This window comes from Crocodylus siamensis, chromosome 12 (genome assembly GCF_052110815.1).
Source record: "Crocodylus siamensis isolate JL-2025a chromosome 12, ASM5211081v1, whole genome shotgun sequence".
Taxonomy (NCBI): domain Eukaryota; kingdom Metazoa; phylum Chordata; order Crocodylia; family Crocodylidae; genus Crocodylus; species Crocodylus siamensis.
This window is the reverse complement of record NC_143406.1, coordinates 47,956,157-47,977,541: the sequence shown is the minus strand read 5'-3', so window position 1 is coordinate 47,977,541 and position 21,385 is coordinate 47,956,157. Positions and strand designations below refer to the sequence as shown.

Sequence of the window (21,385 nt, the reverse complement as noted above, 5' to 3'; positions counted from 1 at the left end):
TTCAGCTCCAGGATGGAGTCAGGACTTTCCCACACCAGGGAACTGAAGCTGAGCAATTCACCTTGTATAGTCTGCTTGCTCAGTAAGAACCACTTAGTCAGTACTTTCCAGGAACAGCCTACAGCCAATAGCGAGTTTACCCTCACACCAAAGTATAAAGAGTTGCCCTGTGCAATTGTGGAAAAAATGGAGGTTATGCAGGTAATCTAAGAGCCTGGATTATTTTTGTTGATGCAGTTTTGCATTATACCCATAAGATGATTCTTCTACTCTTGTCACACAGACTAGCCAAGTAATGATTTGGTCTGCCCAGCCAAGAGAATGATCTCACATATTTCTTAAGCTTTCCTAGGCTAAATGACACCACCATCATTGCAAACTACAAAAGCATCAGTCAATTTTTGGAAACCATGCTAGAGCCTAGTTAGCTCTCAGAAGAAGTATAACTTTAGATTCAGGCATGTATTGGCAATTTTTTCCCAGCAGCAGTGTCTCTATAGGCATGCCTGTTAAAGCAGAAGCAGGAGTTTATATAGCGATGGCATCTGGTTCAGAGAAACACATGTGCAACACTTCTCAATCCCCAAAACATTCTTTTGAATTTGAAACGAAACTCTGCTCACCTCATAAAAGCTGAGGAAGTTGGTTTTCAACTTGACATGTTTCACGTTGACCATGAGAGTTCAGACTCGGATGTTGTCGGATGGGTATCAAGGAATACCACAAAGACGTTTTCTCCTTCTGTCAGTTGTCTGTGTTTGGATGGACAGCTATGCTTATGCTAGATCAAATGCAAGCGTTCAGAGAAAGCCAGTTCCTCGCACATCAAAGTATACCATTATCCATAGCATAATCCTCTGTGGCACTTTGTCTCCTTGAAATTTTAATAAATGATAGTGATGACTAGCAATGAAGAGGTATGCCATTTATTTACTAAAATTCAAGGATCCACTAATTCTCCCCAGTGTTTGGGGTGTGCTCCCTGATGATTCTCTCCAAGGTCTTCCTGAGCACCGAGGTGAGGCTTACAGGCCTACAGTTACTGGGGTCCTCCTTTTCTTGAAAACTGGGACCACATTAGCCAGTTTCCAATCCCCCGACACCTGAGCAGATGACCACAAATGCTCATACAGCCGGGCCAAGGGCTCCATGATAACCCCCGCCAGCTCCCTCAACACTCTTGGGTGGAGGGCATCTGGACCTGCAGATCTAAAATGTCCAGCCCTTCCAGAAGATCCCTAGCTACATCTGTGCTGACCCAAGGCCTGACAGAGCTATCCCCAAGATTATCCTGACCTCTGGTAGGTGGGATATCTTGGTCCCTGTTCAGGAAAAAAGAGGGGCAAAGAAACTGTTAAAAAGACCAGCTTTCTTGTCTGCTGTAGCCACAAGATTACCGTTTGCATCTTGCAGGGGCCCTACAATGCCTGGTGCCCTCTTCTTGCTCCCAATGTACTTGAAAAAGGACTTTTGTTGTCTTTAATCCTGGACGCTAGCCTGAGCTCCATCTCTGCCTTGGCCTTCCTAATAGCCCTCCTACACTCCCGGGCCGAGGAGGAGTCGTCCTTGGTGACAACCCCTCCCTTCCACTGGTTGTGCACCCCCCTTTTAGTCCTCAGCCATTGCTGAATGTCCTTGCTGAGCCAAGGGGGTTTCTGAGCACTCACCCCCCTTGCTTCTCCTCTCAGGGACTGTTACCCTTTGGGCCTGGAGGATCACCCCCTTAAAGTACAACCATCCCTCATGGACTCCCATCTCCTTTACCTTCTGGGCTCTCAGTGCCTCCCCCACTAATCTCCAAAGCTCATTGAAGTTGGCCCTTCTGAAGTGAAGGGCTTTAGTCTTCCTATAAGCCCTTGACACCCTGCACTGGATAGTGAATTCCAGCAGGTGATGACTGCTATTGCTCAGGTGGTCAAGGACCTGCAGTCCCCTCACCAGGTCATCTCCCCTGGCCAGGACCAGGTCCAGCAAGGCGTCACCCCTAGTGGGGCTGTGCACCTCCTGGATAAGGTGAAGGTCCTGCAATACAGCCAGGAACCTACGCGAGCGGTCAGACCTGGCTGTCTGCTCCTCCCAGCAAATGTCTTCAGAGGAGCGCAGGGTGTTTTCTTTCCTTGCAAAGATGTTAGGACTACCTTCTCTGGCAACTGGACTAAGGCGAGGCTTGTGGTGCTACAGTATGTGTCTTGCAAGATTGAAGATTGGAAGGAGATGCCAAGAGGCCATCTCTGCTCAAAAGCAGAAGGCCTGAAACAGCGGAGCTAAAAGAACATCAGGATTCAAGCACATTTCATAGTTTCATAGTTTCTAGGGTCGGAAGGGACCTGAGCAGATCATCTAGTCCGACCCCCTGCCGTGGCAGGAAAGAGTCCTGGGGTCAAACGACGCCAGCCAGATGAGCATCCAACCTCCTCTTAAACACCCCCAGGGTAGGGGCCTGCACCACTTCTCTTGGAAGCTGGTTCCAGACCCTAGCCGCCCTGACTGTGAAGTCGCGCCTCCTGATATCTAACCTAAACCTACCCTCTGCCAGCTTGTGACCGTTATTTAAGAGAAGGGATCTCCAGTGACCAGTCTCCTTTCTTTCTTCTACGTGACCTTACAGTGGGATGCTTCATAAGCAACTCCTTTTATTTAAAGAGATGTGCAGCAGAGAAGGTTGCTACAAGAGGTATGTTTTAGCACTTATAAAATGTTGGCAGATGTGCATACACATTTTTAATACAAAACAAAGACATTTTTGTAAAGAATAATTTAGCTGAATTTGAGATAAGAATCATTGCAAGCCTAAAATGTGCAAAGTACAACACACAACATTAAAATTCTTCCCCCTCCACATCCAACCCTGAAAGGAGAGTGTAGCTAGATTGCTCTTTAGTCCTTAAATCACCTGTCTCTTAGTACATAGTTCAGAAATCAACTGTTCAAATGAAAATTATGACAGCAACTCCAGGAACCCAGAGAGGGAGTAGCACCAGGTTAACGGTTGTCAATTGCAACCCAGTTGTAAAATATGAAAATGAAGTCCAGAGTCTGGAAAACCTGAAAAATAACTCTCTCCTCGTCAACTATTTACTGCTTCGAAGTACAATAAATTTGTCTGAGTATTTGAACTTCGAACAAATCTTGGAAAGTGGAGGGTGACAATACAAAGTTAAAAGTGGTTCACTGTCACAGTTCAATGCTCTATACAAGAGGAATTCCATACATTACTACCACCACCGTGTATTGTCATATGTCCAGAAATCTGCTGTTTCCCTTATTCAAGAACCTTTTGCTTTCTCAGCAAGTACCAAACTGCTGATTTGACGTTCAAATATCAGCGTACACATTCCACTTCATACGGGAGGACACATTTGTCACTCCTTCACCCTAAGATATTCAACTCCTGTTAAAGCGGGTGCACATCTCAACCCCAAGAAAATAAAAACCAAACTGAAAAGAACTGCTGATGCCTGTGTCTGGAAGACCCGGGAGTGTTATGTGAGATTTGCTGAAGGATCTCTTCCGTTTGATGCCTAGGCTCTACACCCGGATTGGTCCTTTCAGAATCTGCTCACAAGCCGGCCATTAAAGCTGATCATTTTTACCGAGGAGGGGGAAGAGGCATGCAAGGAGAACTCCACTGAACCTGGCAGGCGTGCGCCACTGGAGGTGCTTTGAGGCAAGTCGGCAAATTCCTTCACACCTCGAAGTAGAAGCTGTTTGTTTTTCCTTAGGAAATATATTACAGGCTTTCCAAAACGGCCATGAACTTGGCAACTTCACCATCAATTGGTGGGCCGAGAGGCAAAGTCCTCAGTCCCTGTATAGAGAACAGGTCGTTAGAAGTTTTCATCGAGGATCTCAAATCAATTTATTTCCTGCCTCCTCCACAAAAGATGGCCTCACTTCTTGACTTGCTATGGAGGGTCCTCACTTGTTAAAGCCACCTCCCATGAAGAGATAACACGGTTAACCAGTCCCTCCCAAAAGACCTGCCCTCCCCTAACCCAATGACTACTGAGCTGCTTGACTAGATACTCTGTGTGCCCTCTTCATCCTCACACCTTTGTGGAGGTGCCAACACAGCCTTGCTAGCTTCAACTCAAATATTAAAATTAACCATTTTATTTCTCCTATTTCCAGACAAGGAATTAAAAAAACACCAACAACAAATGTAAAGGCCTGATTAACAATATCAGAGCCTGCCCCCTGATGCACTAAGCTACTTACTCTATTTACAAAGACGTTGAAAAGATGCTTCGCCCATGGACACCTGAAAAGAGATCTAGGTCTCAGTCCACTTCCGAGATATGGAAAGCTTTTCCTCTTATTTCAGCAACTTGATAATTAAAATTTGCCTGCAAATTGGCATTTCCAAACCCTTTAACCCAGGGGTGCCAAACATCTGGCTCATGGAGCTGCATCATCTGGCCTGCAGGGCCCTTAGAGGGGCTGGGAATATGGAGGCAGGACCAGCTACTGTAATTCAGGATATGATCTAGTTGGGGTTGGTCCTGCTTGGAGGAAGGGGTTCACCTCCTAAGGTCCCTTCCCTTCTAACCTGAAGTTTCTATGATTCTGTGAAGAACTGTTATGGATGCATGTTGATAGCTGGAGGGGTAGAAGGCCTGAGCAATGGCTGCATTAACCCCCATACTACTGTTTCTGTTCATCCCTACTATTTAGGGACAGGTTTCAACTTTTTTCATTCAATAATACATATATATTCTTGATGCACAGATGTGGCATTTCACAACCAGATGTTTATGCCGTCTTAAATCTTAGGAATGCAGTAATGCTTTTACAATTAAAGTTGAGTTTATTGATTTAAAACCGGTCTGTGATTTCCAGTACTAGAAAATGCACTTTTGCTTTGGAAGGAAAACCTATTTGTTTCCTCAAGGTAAACAAGAAAACATGCAACTTACCCTGGTTATTAGTCATGCTTGCAAAGACAAACTACAAGTTCTGCTTGTAAGAGATAGCAAGGGGAAGGGAAAGCATCAATGGGTCCCATTAGAGAATAGAGTTTGTCAAGGAAATATTAAAGTCAGCATACAATAAAACTGTAGTACTCTAAACGCATCGTCTCATCACTGCCTATAACAGCAAGGATAAAGCAAACTGGGAACCCATAACTAAAGATTTCATCAATCACAGCAGAAGTGTCAGCTATTTAGTGCAATCAGCACTGTTATAATCCTTAAAATAGCTTAATAATAGACAGTGAATATTCATACTTACACATGTAATTTCTCTGTTATAATCTGGATGATAAAGACACCAATGGACTGGATCTTCACGTTGGTGCAAGTCAGAAATTCACAGATCAAAGCACCCACATACTGAGGGCCAACGGTTTGCCCCCTGTTCAGTGTAAGAGAACCAGAGAAGCAGGTGACATGTTACCAAGCTCTAAAGAGGGACATGTGCAAGCGGCTCATAGGCAATTGTCTTGTTCCTCACCCAGTCTTGAATCAGAAACATCTCACCCTAAACACAGACCAACTGCAGATCCACCTGAAACTTCCAACCCTTGGTATACCCAAGGAAAGGACCCCCCAGAATATATTTTTCTAGCCTGAACTACTCCTCCTATCTGCATTTTTTGTAATCTGCTGGCTGATACAAGCCCCAGAAGAGCTTCTAATCATCAAAAACTACCTCCAGGTGTTTTATAGGTCACCACTATCACCTAGACACTGCCCAAAATGGGATCCAAAGTGATTGCTTCTTAAGGAGGGATACCAATTTCTATAGTAAACTCTGAGTAAGTTCAAAAGACATAAAAAGTAAATAAAACCATTCAAAACCTGTACATTGGACATACAGTCATCTCAGACGCCACTTGTTCATTCAGGTGGGAGCACACAGATACTCCACATGTATGCACATGTGTAAAAGGACGTATGCTCTAAACCAGTGGTCTCCAAAGTGGGATGCGCGCACCCCAGGGGGTGTGCAAGACGATCCACTGGGGTGTGGGAAGAAAATACTAGAACTTCTATTTAGATGTATATTTATATAAATACACATATATTGGGGGTGCGTGCTCAAAAACTTTTTACTGATAGGGGTGTGTGATCAAAAAAGTTTGGAGACCACTGCTCTAAACAACTGTTAGAGTATATTAAGGGACTCTGAACTCATTGCACAAGTGCCACACGGGAAACAAGGGTACATGGCTCTGTCTCATCAATTTAGGCAAGGAAGCTGTACAGAGGTCATAAAGGTACAACTGTTTAGAAGACTAATGCAAACCAGCAGCCTAGGAAGTAAAAAACTTTTGTCTCACGCAGGTGTTAAGAGACTAAGTATCTTAAATGATAATCCATTCAGACCAGTTTTATGAATAAAGTGGCCAGGCCTTGCTGACAATTAATGGATTAATTATAAGAGCAATTTAATATAGACAATTACTAGTTAGACCTTTGCTGATAGAGAGAAATCCCACAGCTCTGGCCTTTAAGTTTTTTCATAAGAAAGCAGCAGGGCCTCAGGAACAAAATGCTTACTTACAATGTCAGTATTGTGGCTTTCCTACAATTCAGATCTCTGACAAACAGATTGACAGTGCCGTGGAGAATGGATTCTTCATAGGAGAAACTGTCTAATAATAGCCTCAGTGCCCAGAAGTTATTCTAGGAAGGCAAGAGAAATGCAGGGAAGTGATGTAATTCTGTATTATGCAGCACCTCATTTCATTAGCACGATCAGAGGGGAAATGATTCATGAAGTTTAAGTAAAGACAGCAGACAAAAAAATGTGTGTACATGAAGCTTGACATGCTGTTAAGTGACTTTAAGCGTAATTTGCGCTAATCAATTAGAATGAGACTCCAAACGCCTTGGACTTACCCCGAATGCTAGTACTATTTCTAGAATGGAATTCAAGAACGGAAGGTCACTCAGAATCATCTGCTTCACTGCTTGCACCAAGAGAATCAGACCAGCCTCAAGGCAGAACTGAGGGCACAAGTAAAACACAGATGTTGTAACACTGACAGAAAATTTCTCCCCTGCTTTATACGTGATGTCCTTAGCTACATCTACTTAAATCAGGTGTTAACTGCCGTCACTCTGACCTGGGAGTGCCTTGCACAGTGAATTTCAGAGCCCTGCAACTGGCCAACTGCAGGAACAGCTGGTTACAAGTATCATAAGAGCAGAAGAATTTAGTGATGGACATCAAGTTCGGGAAGGGGAACAGAGCAAATGCTGCAAGCGTGTGGCATCTTTCAGCTGAAGCACTCAAAATGCTTCACAGTCTTGCGTTATCACCGTGGAATAGAATTAGCCTTACGTAGGCCAAAAATAATCCTAGCTCATGAAGTTACATAATTAGAAAGTAAGTTAAACATGATTTCCTCAGAAGAAATATAAGGAGCAACATTAATTGGCCTCTTTAGAAAACTGAACACATCCTAATTACAGGTGAATAACTTTCACTCAAGTCACTTGCGACTAACGCAGTACTGCATACAAGTCTCTGCCCCCTGAAGGAGAATCTAGCTTGAACAGATGTGAATATTTAACCTCAAATCACTCTCTCAAAGGTATTCTGCAATGCTTGAATTCATAGTTCAAATCCAGAGAAATCCCAGATGTTTTATATCTATAGGGGATGTTCACTGGAAACATGTGCTTGCTTCTGTGGAGGCAAACATCAGCATAACTAAACAGCACCATTTTGGCTCCAGGCCTATTTACCTGCCTGGTCAATTAATTTGCCTACGGAAATGGTTGTCTGCTCATCCTTTATTTTATACAAGGGTAATTCTGGGCAGTGAGACATTAAGATGAAGCCAGGGTCACGGCCAGTGGACAAGAATAGAGGAGTTTTGAATCCCAGTTCCTGCTTCTAAATCACTAGACTGTGCAAAAATATGTATTTATGCCATTTTCTAATAAGTTTCCATCTTCTCTGTAAAAGCATTTCAATAAGACAAAAATCATTTTGATGTCCTACAGTGCAATTTAGAGTCCAAAATTCAGTCCCCCCCATTATCCCAGACATACTTACAGAATTAGAGAAAAAATTACACGGCAGAGAAACATTGACTTTGGTCTTCAGCTCATTTAGAAGGCCATAACACACAGAGACCACCTTCTGCAAAAGGAAACAGTGAGTCAGATGGAGCACGAGAGGGCCCAGATATACAAGTATCTAATACTGTCCAAGACAATTCTTTGACATGTGGTGTTTTAATGTCCTCGGTGCCACTTCTACATATGAAGTGTGGACTGTCCAAAGTATATCCCTAGAAATGCTGTACGTCTATGGCACTCATCGATTTATGTGACATATTCTGTTCAGCAGTCTCCCTAGATGTATTTTAAAGCAATTTAGGCTTGCTGTGCTTATTAGACATTTTCATTTGAGATGCACAACTGCCCAAATAGTAGCTCTTCAAGGCCAGCACAGAGCACCTCCTTAATAGAGGAAACCAAATCCCTCCCCTATTTATTTTGTAATTTCTCAAACTTAAAAGATCTGGAATCAGGTCTCAAGTGTTCAGCTGTGAGAACAGTTAATTTGCTCATCCTGACTTTTAACACCTCTATATAATTATCAGATAGTCAAATGAGCTCCTGCATCTCAGGGCCAAAAGAAACAAGTCTCGTGGCAGCCTAGAACCACTAAACTTACTTTAGGTCACAGGAGATTCACTAACAGTTTTCAATTAGCCACATTTTAACTGCCATCTGTGCCTGCACTTCATCCAAAAGCAGTGAAAAAGCTGCTTCCAATTTCATAGGATGATGTGAAGACCTTGCCCCTAAAAATGTTAACTTGACACATTCAATGACATTTTTTGAGGGTGTATTATAAAATGAGCTCATATTCCAACACGAGGCGATTCCCGAGTTGAAAAAACATGGTACCCAAAAGCAGGGCATCAGTTTCTGCATCTCAGAATGCTTTTCCAGTTACCTCTTGAAAGTCAAGTGGTGGCTCTTTCAGCGAGAGAGGAGTTAAATGTCCATTTTTCTCCAGTGTAGTGCCGCTACCCAGAACCATGATGAAGGTGCTCCAGCATTTTGGCTGAAATACAGCAAGGCTTCCACTTAGCCAAAAACACAAAGTTCTTCAAAACAATTTGTGGTCAAATTGGACAGAGCAAGGTAAACACCATCCTGAATAAACATATCTAGCATAACACGAAGCACACTACCTACGACAAAAAGTCCCCTTGACAGGCAATGCACCATATAAATCTGCAAAAAGGCTACCCTCTTTTGTACTGCCTACTACAAAAGGTGAGTAAATGAGGCATACCAATATATACCTTTTCTTGTGGGATCCCAAAGTACCGATGACTTGGCCTGCCCATTAGAGGACGATTGTAAGGGAAGGTACAACACTAATTTTTCCAATAAATGCCATCCCCAATACACAACTTTCAGTGTCACATTCAATGCACATGGGGCTAATCATCATTCCTTCTCTCAGACTGCTGAAAGCACCATCCTCATTTTGTCTCAGAGGAAAAGAGCTGATACTTCCCCTAGTATCTTATGTTTCCGCTTCAACACAGTACTTCCCGTAGGTTCAGGGGTAGCTCCTCTCCTGGGGTAATCTATCATAGCTCCACTGACGTCAACACCAGTGAAGCTCTGATACCTTGCATCAGCTGAGGATCTGCCCAGCAGGCTGCATACATTCAATGATACATGCGTCTAGGTCAGGGCAGAGTGGTTCAATTAAATCTGTAAAACTAGACAACACACAAGGTGACATATGCCAAAATTAAGCCAGCAAGGCTCCAGGTTCAATCAGCCAACTATTTGCATAGCTTGACAGCTCCCTCTTCATCAATGGAGGGGCAGCATGATGCCATGGCCTGATCTGGGGGGCTGATCTGCCAGGAACTCTCAAGTTTGCCACAGACTATGGTAGCATTTTGGGCAAATTGCTGCTCTTTATTGACTCAGTTTCCCCAACTACAGAACAGAGATAATGACTGCTAAGCGTGGGGCATGAATTATATTTTCAAAACACTTGCAAGAATGTAAATAGCACTGAAACAAAGTCAAAACAAGAGGCTGTTAACGGTCTGTTCTGGAAGCGTACAGAAACATGACATTCCCTATAGAAGCATAAGATTAAAATGGACACTCACATTCCGGTACAATAATAAATTGCTGTAAAGGAGTTTGAGTCCCCTTGCAATTAGAACACTGTTCTTCAAAGGAGATCCTAGAAGAAAAGAAACAATATAAACCCGATATAAAAATGACCCAAACTAAATGCTGGTTTAAAAATCAAGTAAGTCAGTTAACCATCAAAACTTTCTACACACATCTAACATTAGAAGCACCCGTAGCTATTTCATAGTGTAGTTCTCCTAATTCAGGAGCTAATCATCATCAGTTGAAATATGTTCCCTAGAGTCCTCAGGAAGCTTCACAAGCAATTAAAATATGATACAACTGATGAAGCCATAATATAGCAGACCACACAGAACAAATCCTTTCATCAAGTACAGAATATTTAAGCACAGCACTGACATGCTGTCACAATCCCACATGCTCCTGGGAATACTGCTAATAGCTGCCAAGTGGGCTTCTGTAAAATAAGCCTGAGGTCTCAGATCAGTTCCCTATTGCACAATTCCAAATGTGCCCAAACCCATTATTGCAGCAGTTTTGCAAGCAAGACCAATGATTAAAGGGAACAGAGACTATGAATTCCATTTCAAAGGTATTTGCTCAAGGTCACGATAAACTTGTCAGCAGGCTGAGGCATGCACTTGTGCTATGGTTTACAAGAGGGCTTCATACCCTACATTTTCTCCTAATGGGGGGATGAAATGGCTTCACTGCCAACACTCATTAGCCTTTGTATGCAAAACAGCACATGGCAGATGACAAGTGTAGTTTCAGCTGGAGTCCAGAACCTAAATGACAAAGGCCTTGGCGAATACTAGATTCCACGCTTCAGTCCAGAGGACGTGTGGGGCTGGGCTGAATGTCTGTTACAGACTTCCCGTAAAGAGCACACACCACCGTGCTTGAGTGGGGATGGAAGCCAAAACTGTAACAAGAAACAATACTTGCCAACAGCAGTCCACTGCCCAGAGTCGTGAAGATCATTTCCAGAAGGAACACTGCCTGTTTTGAACATCTTCATGTAGACTTCAAACTGGGGAGGGGTTATACGGCAGGCTGTACAGCATGCCAGGTTACTGAAGGGGAGGAAGAGTGAGCGGGCAGCATCAACAAAGTCCCCCATTTTGCACAAATAGAATGGAATTCTGTCTCTGAAGATTTTTAACCTGAAAACAAGAAAAGGTCAAAAAGATGATTTGGACAAATGCTGCCATTAACATGAAAGTGTTACAAAAAAAATTCTGATCTAATTACATTGGCCAGGTAATATTAAGTAAAAGTTAGCAGTGATACTACATCGTGTTTTATTACTAGAAAACATTTGCAAGCTGAAGTCTTATTTCTTTTCAAGGTTTGATTCTATTAAGGGTTAAGGCCTGTGTGGGGACAATTCTAAAGGCGAAGAAAAACTAAAAAAAGCCATTTACCCTTGAGTGTCATTGCATTTCACAGCTTTCAGGTAGCGAACTATTTCCTTATAGCTAAGGGAAAAGAGGAGGGGAAAAAAGAGGCGTTACAATTTGGCACACACTATTCAAATACCAGCAACAGTTAACAAGATAGAACGAGTTCTCCCACATTTGTCTACAAAAGATGGAAGCAGGCGGTGAATAAATGTGTGATCATGTTGTGTCCTGACAAACCCAAAAGCTACGGATAAACCTGAATGAAAACACACTCACCACAACAAAGTTATTGAACATTTAAGTCCAGAAAGTCATCACTGTGACTCTGGCAAGCGAAATTTCAGGGGCCGCCATCTGGGTTAACATTACAAACTTCCATTTTCTCTGTACCAGAAAATACTGGAGAAAGAAGCTTTAGAAATTATACAAATCCCTTCTAATATCCCTTATATGAAACTTCCCTTACACTTAACCTAAACGGGACCAAGAGAATTTGGCAACTGCAAAGATTATTCCTGCCCACTGGGAAGTGAAAATGAAGGTGGCAGATGACAAGACATTCTCTCTCTCTCTCCCTCTCATCACAAATCCCTGATAGTTTGTATATCATCTATGCTATGCTTCTTCCACAGACTTCCAAAAAGAGAAGAGGCGGGGAATCAAAGGGAGAAGCTAAAAAAGAAAGTCTCAAGCCAGACACTAAGGGTTACAATAGGAAGCAATTTTCAGATGTTCTCTACTGCTCTCACAGAATATGATGAGAGACTGCAGCTCAACAGATTTGGGTTCAGACCAGAGAGATCATTAAAAGAAAAAAAAAAAAAGCTAAAAAAGAAAAGAAAAGAAGAAAAAGGAACAGAACCATGATCATTCATTTATGAAGACCTTGAAAAACAAAGCAAAGCAAAGCAAAGCAAAGCAGTCACATTCCTATCAAGGGATATTGCTTTGAACCACATATCTAATGACAGCCAGGGTAACAATGGAGTAGAGGGAGAATGACTGAAACTCAGCAGTGGCTTTTTTCCATATCTGGACCAAAAAAAAGACGCTCCTTTGACAGGTGCTGTTGTGCTGATCACATTTAGAAAACACTGCTGACCTGTTCAGCTTTTGATCAATCTCAGTTTTGCACCTTTCTGGTAGCACAATGGTGACCGTAGGTCTTTCAAAGGCACTGCACTGTACAATGTCAATATAATGCAGGACTTAAATTCTTAACAGCTGGATAACAACTTACTGTTGCTGGTTTTCCAATTTTTCTACACGAGCCCTTATGACTGGAAATGCTTCCCACAATGATACTTTCCTCCCCTTGTGTGTTCTTTGACCTGTGATGTTCTGGCCTTTTAAGACTGTGGTCAATAATCCGTGATCCCATGGCATAACATTTAGGCTGGAAGTTAAAGACAGAAGTTAGTCCCAAGGCTACTACAGGGCTCTTGAAAAAGTTCACAGTTGGAGGCAAGCACATCTTTAATGTGGAAAAACACTTGAAGCGAGCATTTGTTTGCTCTAGACCAAAATTTTGAACAACTGTTTTACAGCAACTCCCTTCAGAAATTAGGCTGATGGACTAGAATCTACCTAGGGTACCACGGCAAAGCTGGGATGGATTCCAAGTTTTCATGTTTTGGGCCAAATTCTCTATTAAAGCACCTACGTCCATAGCAAGAGATTACAAGTTCCAATATATAGACCACGTAAAGACTGGCTTTTACACTTCAGTACATTTAATGAGTGATTAACAAGCAAAAACTTACCAATTTGAGAAGGCATAGCAGTGACAAGGAAGTGATATATGCTGGAAAAAAATAATAAACTTCTGATACAAAGTGTTTGGGAAGTCGCATAGCACCAGCATCCTTTGCAGCCGTGTTGTAATTCTGCATTCAAGAAGAAAGTTAGTTTCAAAAGGAAGAGAAATGAACCAACGTTTTTAAAGCCAATTGCACTGTTGGTTTGATAACTCCTCCCCTGTAGCATTGAAAAAAATTCAAATAAGGTTTCTTGATCAAAATATAGTTATATATAAAACCTAATATACAAGACTTACAATCAGCATAATACTACTCTTTAAAAAAATCCACTGAAAGTGTGCTTTAAAAAGAATTAAAATCTTAATGGAATATTTGAAATGCAAGTAGTGCATCATCATGCCAACACAGGATAAACTGGATAGGTTTTTTGTAGTCAAGCTACTTGTAAATGAAAGCAACTAACTGGGTTTTTACTGTCTGTGCCAAGTGAAATATAAAAACAAACAGAATGGTAATGATAACATTAACTGCACTTGACTTAAAATTTGTAAGAGATTTCTGGTTTATATTTAAAGTATATTTTAAAATTTCAAGATCCTTTTAAGGATCTTTAAGGTTAGTTTCAAGCGCCATCACAATAAAGTTTTGTTAAACAGATTTAGAGTGATCAAGAAATCCACTGTCACCTGAAGAACTGCAAGTCTCTGCAGTCATTAAAACATCTGATGACAACAGAAATAACTTAAATGGAAGCTCACATTGAAATGCCTGGGGAAGCTGAAAGAAGTCTGGGGCAAAAGTATGCTTCTTCTCTTCTTTCAAAGTTGATAAAAATAGGGCATAGTCTTTGTAAGGAATGGTCTCCTTAACATAAAAGTAGACACTTAAAATGACAAAGATATAGGTTTGACCTGCCATTGATTTAAAAATAGGGAAATAATGAGAGGAATAGGATTTTTTTGTGTGTTCCCAAAAGCCATTTCCCATCATCTTATTCCATTAACCTTTTGCTACTGCTGGATTTGGTATTAAAGGTGAACCACAGAGCTAAAATGAGAAATGAGTTAAGCAGAAAAAAAAAAACTGTGCTAGATGTCGACCAGGCTCTGGGGGAAATTTTGTACGTTACGTCCCTGACTGAGCTCCTCCTTGCGAATGGTCACCAGGCTGCTGTATTAAAGCCCAATTTGGATACCATGTGCTTCTACAATCACCAGTTCTAAGCAGCCAAGAGCCTAGACACTGTCTTAAAAGTCTGGCCCCTCACACACTCTAACAAAATAGACTCCAATACCCCTTTCTGGGCTATGGGTCCCTAGAGTTTTAGACCACAGCGTCTATGTTGGTTGGCCATCAATGTTCCAGCTGGAAATGTAGAAGCTTTTTTTTAAAAAAAAAAACCCCAAACACTGCTGACATGGTGCCCTATCCGATGTATAATCCCATAACATGATGGATGCCATTTGTGATCTGAGACCACTGTCTACTGTTCTGACCACCAAACCTCATTATATTCTTCTGCCTTCCCATAACCAGGTGTCTTCTATACTTAGATTTTAGGTGCTCAGGATAGGAGCAGTCTGTATTTCTACAGCACCTACAATGACTGGATCCTGCCTCACATAGTGCTACCCCAATACAATAAGGATACGCATAATATTACTTTAGCTTTGCTATGTCAGAAGTTCTCTTTTATGGAATCCCATATTAGCAAATTGAGATTTCAAGAGCTGGGGCCTTTAAAAACCCATTAGTGCCTAAAGCTAGCCTTTGTAGCAGTAAAACAGTAGAAACTTGGCAGCCTGCAAATGATCTAATTTACACTGTAGTTTCTTACTTCTCCATCAGACAAGGTACAGCTACCTTCAGAGATCCATTCTGACCTAGATTTCTCCAGCTTCTGAAACAAAAGACATAGATTAGGGCTTACATGTTTTCCTGTTAGTTTTAAAACTAAAACAGAGAAGAAACAAAAAGATGAAAACAATTTATGTGAACAGATGAGAGCTAACAAACCAGCTACAACACATTTCAGATGTATTTGCAGAGCTTTAACAAAAAGCACTGTGTAGAGTACCTTCTGGAAACAGAATTATTTGCATCACAGCAGAACCAAATTCTCAGCTGAAATGAAGAACCCATTGTGCTAACTGCTGCATAGTGCAGTCATGTTTGCCTCAATGGGCTTAGTCTCAATTGACGAAACAAAACTCCTACTAGAATTGGAGAGGCAGTAGGAAGCTCACTCTATACATGGGGCAGGGAAAGATAAAGTGACTTGCCCAAGGTCACAGAAGAAAGCCATGAGTAATTCCAAGTAACAGAAGCTGAAAAACAGTGCTGTAACTGCTATACATTTCCCTTCCACTGAAACGAAGGATCTCTCAAGCATTCCCCTCAACTTCTCTCCCCCTTTGCACTACACAAGGCACTGAATACTTACAGAGAAGGATCCTTATGAAGTGCAATTTCTTTGGCTGCTCCCAGAAGCATGACCGAAGCAGTTTTGGGATTCTCTTGGTCTGCCTCATTTAAAAAATTCATTACCAGTGTGAAAACAGCAGAATATCTACAAGAAATAAAAGCCTTTAAGAGGACAGTTTAGGTGTTTGTTTAAACTGGATTGTGATGGGGTCCAAGTGGCCAATTAAACAGACTGCAAGCAGAAAAGCAAGTTTCCCCACAGATTGGTTCTGCCACTGCTGGTTGGCATGATTCTAATTGTTATCATCTGACCAACAGAAGGGAAATCCCTGTGAATTACTATACACCGTGAGCCAATTAATCAGCCTCTGTAGTCACTGTTACCTGTATATGACCTCTGTCTGGTGCTGCAAGCAGATATTGCATTGTCCAGGTGCCAATTTTATATAACAGAAACATTCGTGTCTATTGGGAAGCATTCTTTCACCGAGCAGGTATTTGTTATATTCCACAGACAGTTTGTGAATAAATTTTATCAGCAGACTACCTGCAGATGAAGGAGGAAAAAAAAAATTGTAGAATTTTTTTTTCTTGGAAACAAATGTGACCTTCTCATTACACGTCTCTTTCTGGGACAACTTGAGAGCACACTCTTTACCTCCACGTCGAAGGTCTGCATCTATGTCTGTGAGGTCCAGGTTGAACATTACAAGAACACCCACCAAGGCAAAATCACGCTGTTCCTTCCAGAATTTGCTTTTGTTGTGTGCATTGGAATGACAGAAGGAAGGGGCTGTCCAGTTCTGACACTAAGGGAAGAAAGGAAGAGGATTTTTAGTCCAATTAACCAAAGCAAAAGTTACAGTCCCTGACTCAGAGAAGTTAGTCTCATTATACCTCTATAGCTGGCTATATTTCATAGTGAGCTACCGCTTTCTACCGGCGCAAATTCTAGTTGTTTTACCAACTGCATAACTAAATCAGGGATGGCATTAATATAAGGCTCTTTAACAAATAATCTGCATAAAAATGATGCAGTAGTACTTCTCAGACATACATCAGCCAGAAGACCAAACACTAGAAAATAGCCAGGGTATGTATGACAGGCTATGAGCATGAAAATTTTATCTCCAAATCTTCTTTAGTGCACGGTTCTTTCAGTTGCTTGTTCCTGATGCCTTTAGTAAAAAAACACATTTCAAAAGCTGAAGCAGGCATATCAACCAACCACTGGAGATATCATTTCAGGCAAGCAATTACATAACAGCAGACTGATATACAAGAGCAAGTACTCTGTCTTTGAAAGATAAAGCCTTTATACTTGTAATTACCTCAAAGCAATGTTGTGAGGCTTAGTTAACTGGCATCTGATAAACACTTTGCAATTCTGGAGGAAAATGTAGACCTGCCAAATTAAGTGATGACAAATGGGAGCTGTGATTTCAAGTTAAAAGATTTCCTAACACCAGGGTAAAGAGCTGGAATATTTTCAAGAATTCCAGGTTTTCAGCTGTTTTTAACTTTGCAGAAAAGTAGGATATCCGAATATCCCTAATATCGCACTAATCCTAGGAAAAGAACCAACCAGAATGCACAGCACGATCACCACCAATCTGCCTGAACAAACGCAAGCTCTGCCAACTGACACCAGGTAAACATCTGGTCAAGGAAGTTACTGGCCTGCTTGGCCCAGACCTAAAATTACTTCTACTAGTCATAGTTGGCATTATGAAGCCAACAAATGCTCAGAAGATGATCATTCACAGTATCATAAGATTACACTCTCAGTATCATATATTGCTTTAAGCAGGCCCCAAATAAATGGTTTCTATTACAACTCACAATGCAATTTTGACAAAGCAGACCCATGTTTCCTAAAAAAAAATCCCCAATCCCTCCTTACCTCAGAAGCTAGCTTATCACAAATGTAGCAATAGCACTGACTGCAGATATCGGCGTTTCTCTTGAGGGGTGAGCTTGTATCACACTCTGCTCGCCTGCAGGTTGATAAAGGAGAGCATTATATTAGTCCATCCTAAATACCTGGTCCAGTCTACTTCTCCTTCCAATTGTTAAGATGACTCAACAAGTTATACTAGTAAGATTTAAACCTTTCAGTTTCAAACTAGTAATTAGTACTAGTAGTTTTGAAATTCATGCCTCAAGGTACCAGGACTCTGATATAAAATTCTAAATGAAACAGTTTGAAGAGGAATGGCAAAGGAATCTCAGATATATTTACTACAGTATGTCAGAACAGCATGTTGTTCAGCAGGAAAGCAAAAATCAGCCTATAGCAATCTGTCAGGCCCTAATTATAATTACTATTTAAACTTTCCTGGGCATAAAAAAGTGACCAGTACTACTTGGCATTATGACTCTTCTATTAAATGTTAACAGAAATTAAAAGCATCCATAACATTTCCATTACTCAAGTTCTTATTGCTCCCTGTAGAAGAGAAAAATCTGTATTATCCAATATGCCACTGAACATACTCAAATGGGTGCTCCGGGCAGTCATATCTGGCATGAGGCATCACGTTCCCTTGCTTGCAGAATGTAACCAGTAGTTCACATTCTGCATCCACCACCTCTTCACATTTCTTCTCCTCAACACTAGACTTTTCTGTAAAAAGGAAAATAACTATGATGTATTCCAATGTATAATGAATGTTAGTTATAATTTAAAGCAAAACTAGATTACAGCTCTTTGGCACAAGACCTGTCTTTTGGCTCTGTGACTGTATAGTGATGAATCCTAACAGTGCTCCGTCCACAACATGATCTTCACCGCAGTATAAGTAACAATTATGAGCAATTTAAAAGGAGTAAACTTGACATGGACAAAGGCCAGATCCTGCAAAGTTTTGTGGCGCTTTGAGGCCATATATCAACATAATTATTCATGATTTAAAAAAAAAAAAAAATCTACTTATACTCCTGCATTTAAGTTAAGGATTTCCATGAGTTTTATGTTGAGGGATTGCAAAATTCTGAAAAGAAACTCTTTTACTGTTTTGTTTTGAAAAGGTCTGGGCTCATTTTACAGCAGCATAAGCAGGACATGTCATGCAATGATAAACTTGTTTAGCTATGATGTTATTGGAGCTTCCCTTGTGAAAATGTTGCTGAAGATTCCCTGCATTTGAACAACTTTTGAAACAAATGAACAAAAAGTTACCAGGGAGTACTGTGCTCCGATCTACAAAAACTGCCATGTACATATGTCTGTCATTCCTTCGCATATTTTCCACAAGGCAGTGAATCAGATGTCTTAACAGCTTGCTCTGATTTCTACTTTCCTGTTTATGGGATTCATTAAATTGCATGGAAAAGAAGGGGCAAGTAGCTACTATTAGAGCTTTCTCACTACAAGCCAAGGACGTACACCTTGCTGGGGTTATTTTACCCTAGCAGTCTTTCCTGCCCGGAGCAGGGGGGCTGGACCTGAAGATCTCAAGAGGTCCCTTCCAACCCTAAACTTCTGTGAATCTGTGAAGAAGTAAAAGGCTCGACTTTTTTCCCTTTGCAAGTTTAGACTTTGGGGAAATGGTCAGCAAAACCACATATATATCACTCAAACATTTTCAACTAGAAAGGAAAAAAAATATAGTGGATGCTTATAGGGGGAAATCACCATCCTAAAAATCAAATTTCTATCTAACACTGACGTGTGGTGCCTGGGGACTGAAACAACAAGGCTGTGAGTTGACTTGGCGGATGCAATTCTTCAAATAAAATATATATTTTCAGTGCCAATCAGCAGCTCCAAAACCACTAGTCCACGTTTTCAAGGTTTCTGATAGTCAGTTTCAGGGCTCATACAAGAAACTTTGAAAATGGCAAATGCTCATAGGTTTCCAGCCAGCTAACACCCCATATCTTTTAGGCTTCTAATAGTAGCTGCAAAACTTACTTGCTCTTTTCAAGGCTCCTAATAACAGCTCTTTAACAGGTGCCTCCCCCTCCCCATTTGCATTAAGTTAAGCAGGGCACAATTACATTAAAATTATACAACAGAGCTGAAAAATGCTATGCACTTCAGTGGTTTGTGCACTGAACTAAGATTTGTTCCATGTATGCAGTGAGCCATAAATTTGGACTGATTGATGTTGCTTTAATTTGTTAAGCAAATTATGCAAGCATCCAAAATGCATGTAAATAGAGAATATTTTTTTGCATCTGTGTTTGTTACTCGCAAGAGCTACAGCTGCCGACATAAAGATAAAACGACTGTCATCTTTCCAGTTTGTTTAGTGTGTGCCATTCCAAGTGCCTGGCTATTTTATTGTTGCCCTTTTCAGCTATTTTCCTGATTGGGTGGTGCGCATTTGACAAGAGAGAATTCGTTCTCACACTTTTTATCATTTTGAAAGCTGAAAAAGGCCGGCCGCGAGGCTAGAAAGCAGATGTACAATCCTTGTTCTACAACATGCCTCCGAAGAGCTTTGCCGAGGACAGAAGCACAGCGCTTACCCAAGGGCTCAACAAATATAACTGAATTCCCTTGTGTGCCCTCAGCTTCGTCGTCACTGATCAGGATCACGCTCTCCTCTCCGCCGTCCTCCGGTAGCGGCCCCATGGTACCTAATCCCCAAAAGAAAGCTCCTTACATCTACAGGTTGCTGGGTAAAAACAGATGTGGCACTTGAGTCAGGGTGGGAGGCGAGGGGAAATGGGGCACAATGGCATTCAAGCTGCAGACACAGAGAACTAAGTGCCTGTTTGGGGGCGAGGTAAAGCCAGGATCAACTCCCAACCTGCTTTCAGTTTCCGAGCGCTTGGCAGAGGACGGGAACTGAAACGCAGGAGGGAAGGAGACTCGTGCAAGGCCCTCCCAGGGTCAGGTCGGGGGAGAAGCAGAGTGCGGCCGGATCCACGGAGGACAGGCCTCCGCCTCGCTGGGGCAGCTGGGGAGATGCGGCACGGGGCAGACAGGGGCAGCGCCCCGCCGAGGGCAGCGCCAGCCGGGACACAGCCCAGGCCCCGCCCTCGCCTGCGGCCCCCCACCACACAGCACCAAGCCCATGCCCTGCCCCTCTCCCCCACTAGTGCCCCCCACACCCCTCCCCCATATATCCCTGCCCCTCCCCCATTAGAGCCACCCCCCACTGCAGTCCTCCCCATACCCCTCCCCCATTAGAGCCCTCTGCCTCCCCCACTGGAGCCCCCCCCGAACCCCCGCCCCTCCCGGATCCCCCCCACACGCCTGCTCCTCCTCCCCGGAACCCCCTCATACCCCCGCCCCTCCCCCACTGGATCCCCTCCCCCCAAACCCGCTGGAACCCCCCCTCTCCCCCATACCTGCCGCCCCTCCCCCGCGGCGGGCCCGAGCTCGCCCCGGCGCCGCCTCCCGCGGGCCCCGCGTCCCGCCAGCGTTCAAAGGCGAACTGCTTCCGGGGTCAGGACTCCGCTGGGGGGGCAGGGCGAGCCGCGTAGGCGGCGCCAGCGCTTCGACTCGGATTGGGCGCGGCCGGGAGGGAGGGCACGCGTCACCTGACGGCGAGCGGCCATCTTGGGTGCGGGCAGAACTGAGGGCAAGCGGGGGCGCCGTAGCCAGCGTGAGGGCAGAGGCAAAGGGGGAGGCCGCGGCAGCCATCTTGGGTAAGGGCAGGGAGAGGTAGTGGCTCCCTTGTGCCCGTGCCAAGGGACAGGCCACCCCCAGCTTGACCTTTGCCCAGGGTCAAAGGGCAGC

General features: G+C 42.8%; 1 protein-coding gene across 2 annotated transcripts; it reads right to left on the bottom strand.

The window, feature by feature from the left end:
• Window positions 1–2,555: 2,555 nt before the first annotated feature.
• On the bottom strand, window positions 2,556–21,084 carry LOC149855113 (uncharacterized). 2 transcript variants are annotated; one of them, XM_090024207.1, is made up of 20 exons: window positions 20,995–21,084; window positions 20,167–20,277; window positions 18,187–18,316; window positions 17,594–17,687; window positions 16,349–16,499; window positions 16,075–16,237; window positions 15,710–15,835; window positions 15,104–15,163; window positions 13,270–13,392; window positions 12,747–12,902; window positions 11,528–11,581; window positions 11,049–11,266; window positions 10,112–10,188; window positions 8,923–9,033; window positions 8,011–8,097; window positions 6,846–6,953; window positions 6,508–6,629; window positions 5,233–5,355; window positions 4,219–4,261; window positions 2,556–3,808 (listed from the first exon to the last, which is right to left on the bottom strand). In XM_090024207.1, the coding sequence occupies exons 2-20, from the start codon at window positions 20,270–20,272 to the stop codon at window positions 3,731–3,733; spliced, it is 2,130 nt and encodes a 709-aa protein (XP_089880333.1). In that variant the 5' UTR covers window positions 20,273–20,277; window positions 20,995–21,084; the 3' UTR covers window positions 2,556–3,730. The 2 variants fall into 2 exon arrangements, with proteins under 2 accessions (XP_089880333.1, XP_089880332.1); XM_090024206.1 differs by having other exon boundaries at window positions 2,558–3,808; window positions 15,104–15,166.
• Window positions 21,085–21,385: the final 301 nt, after the last annotated feature.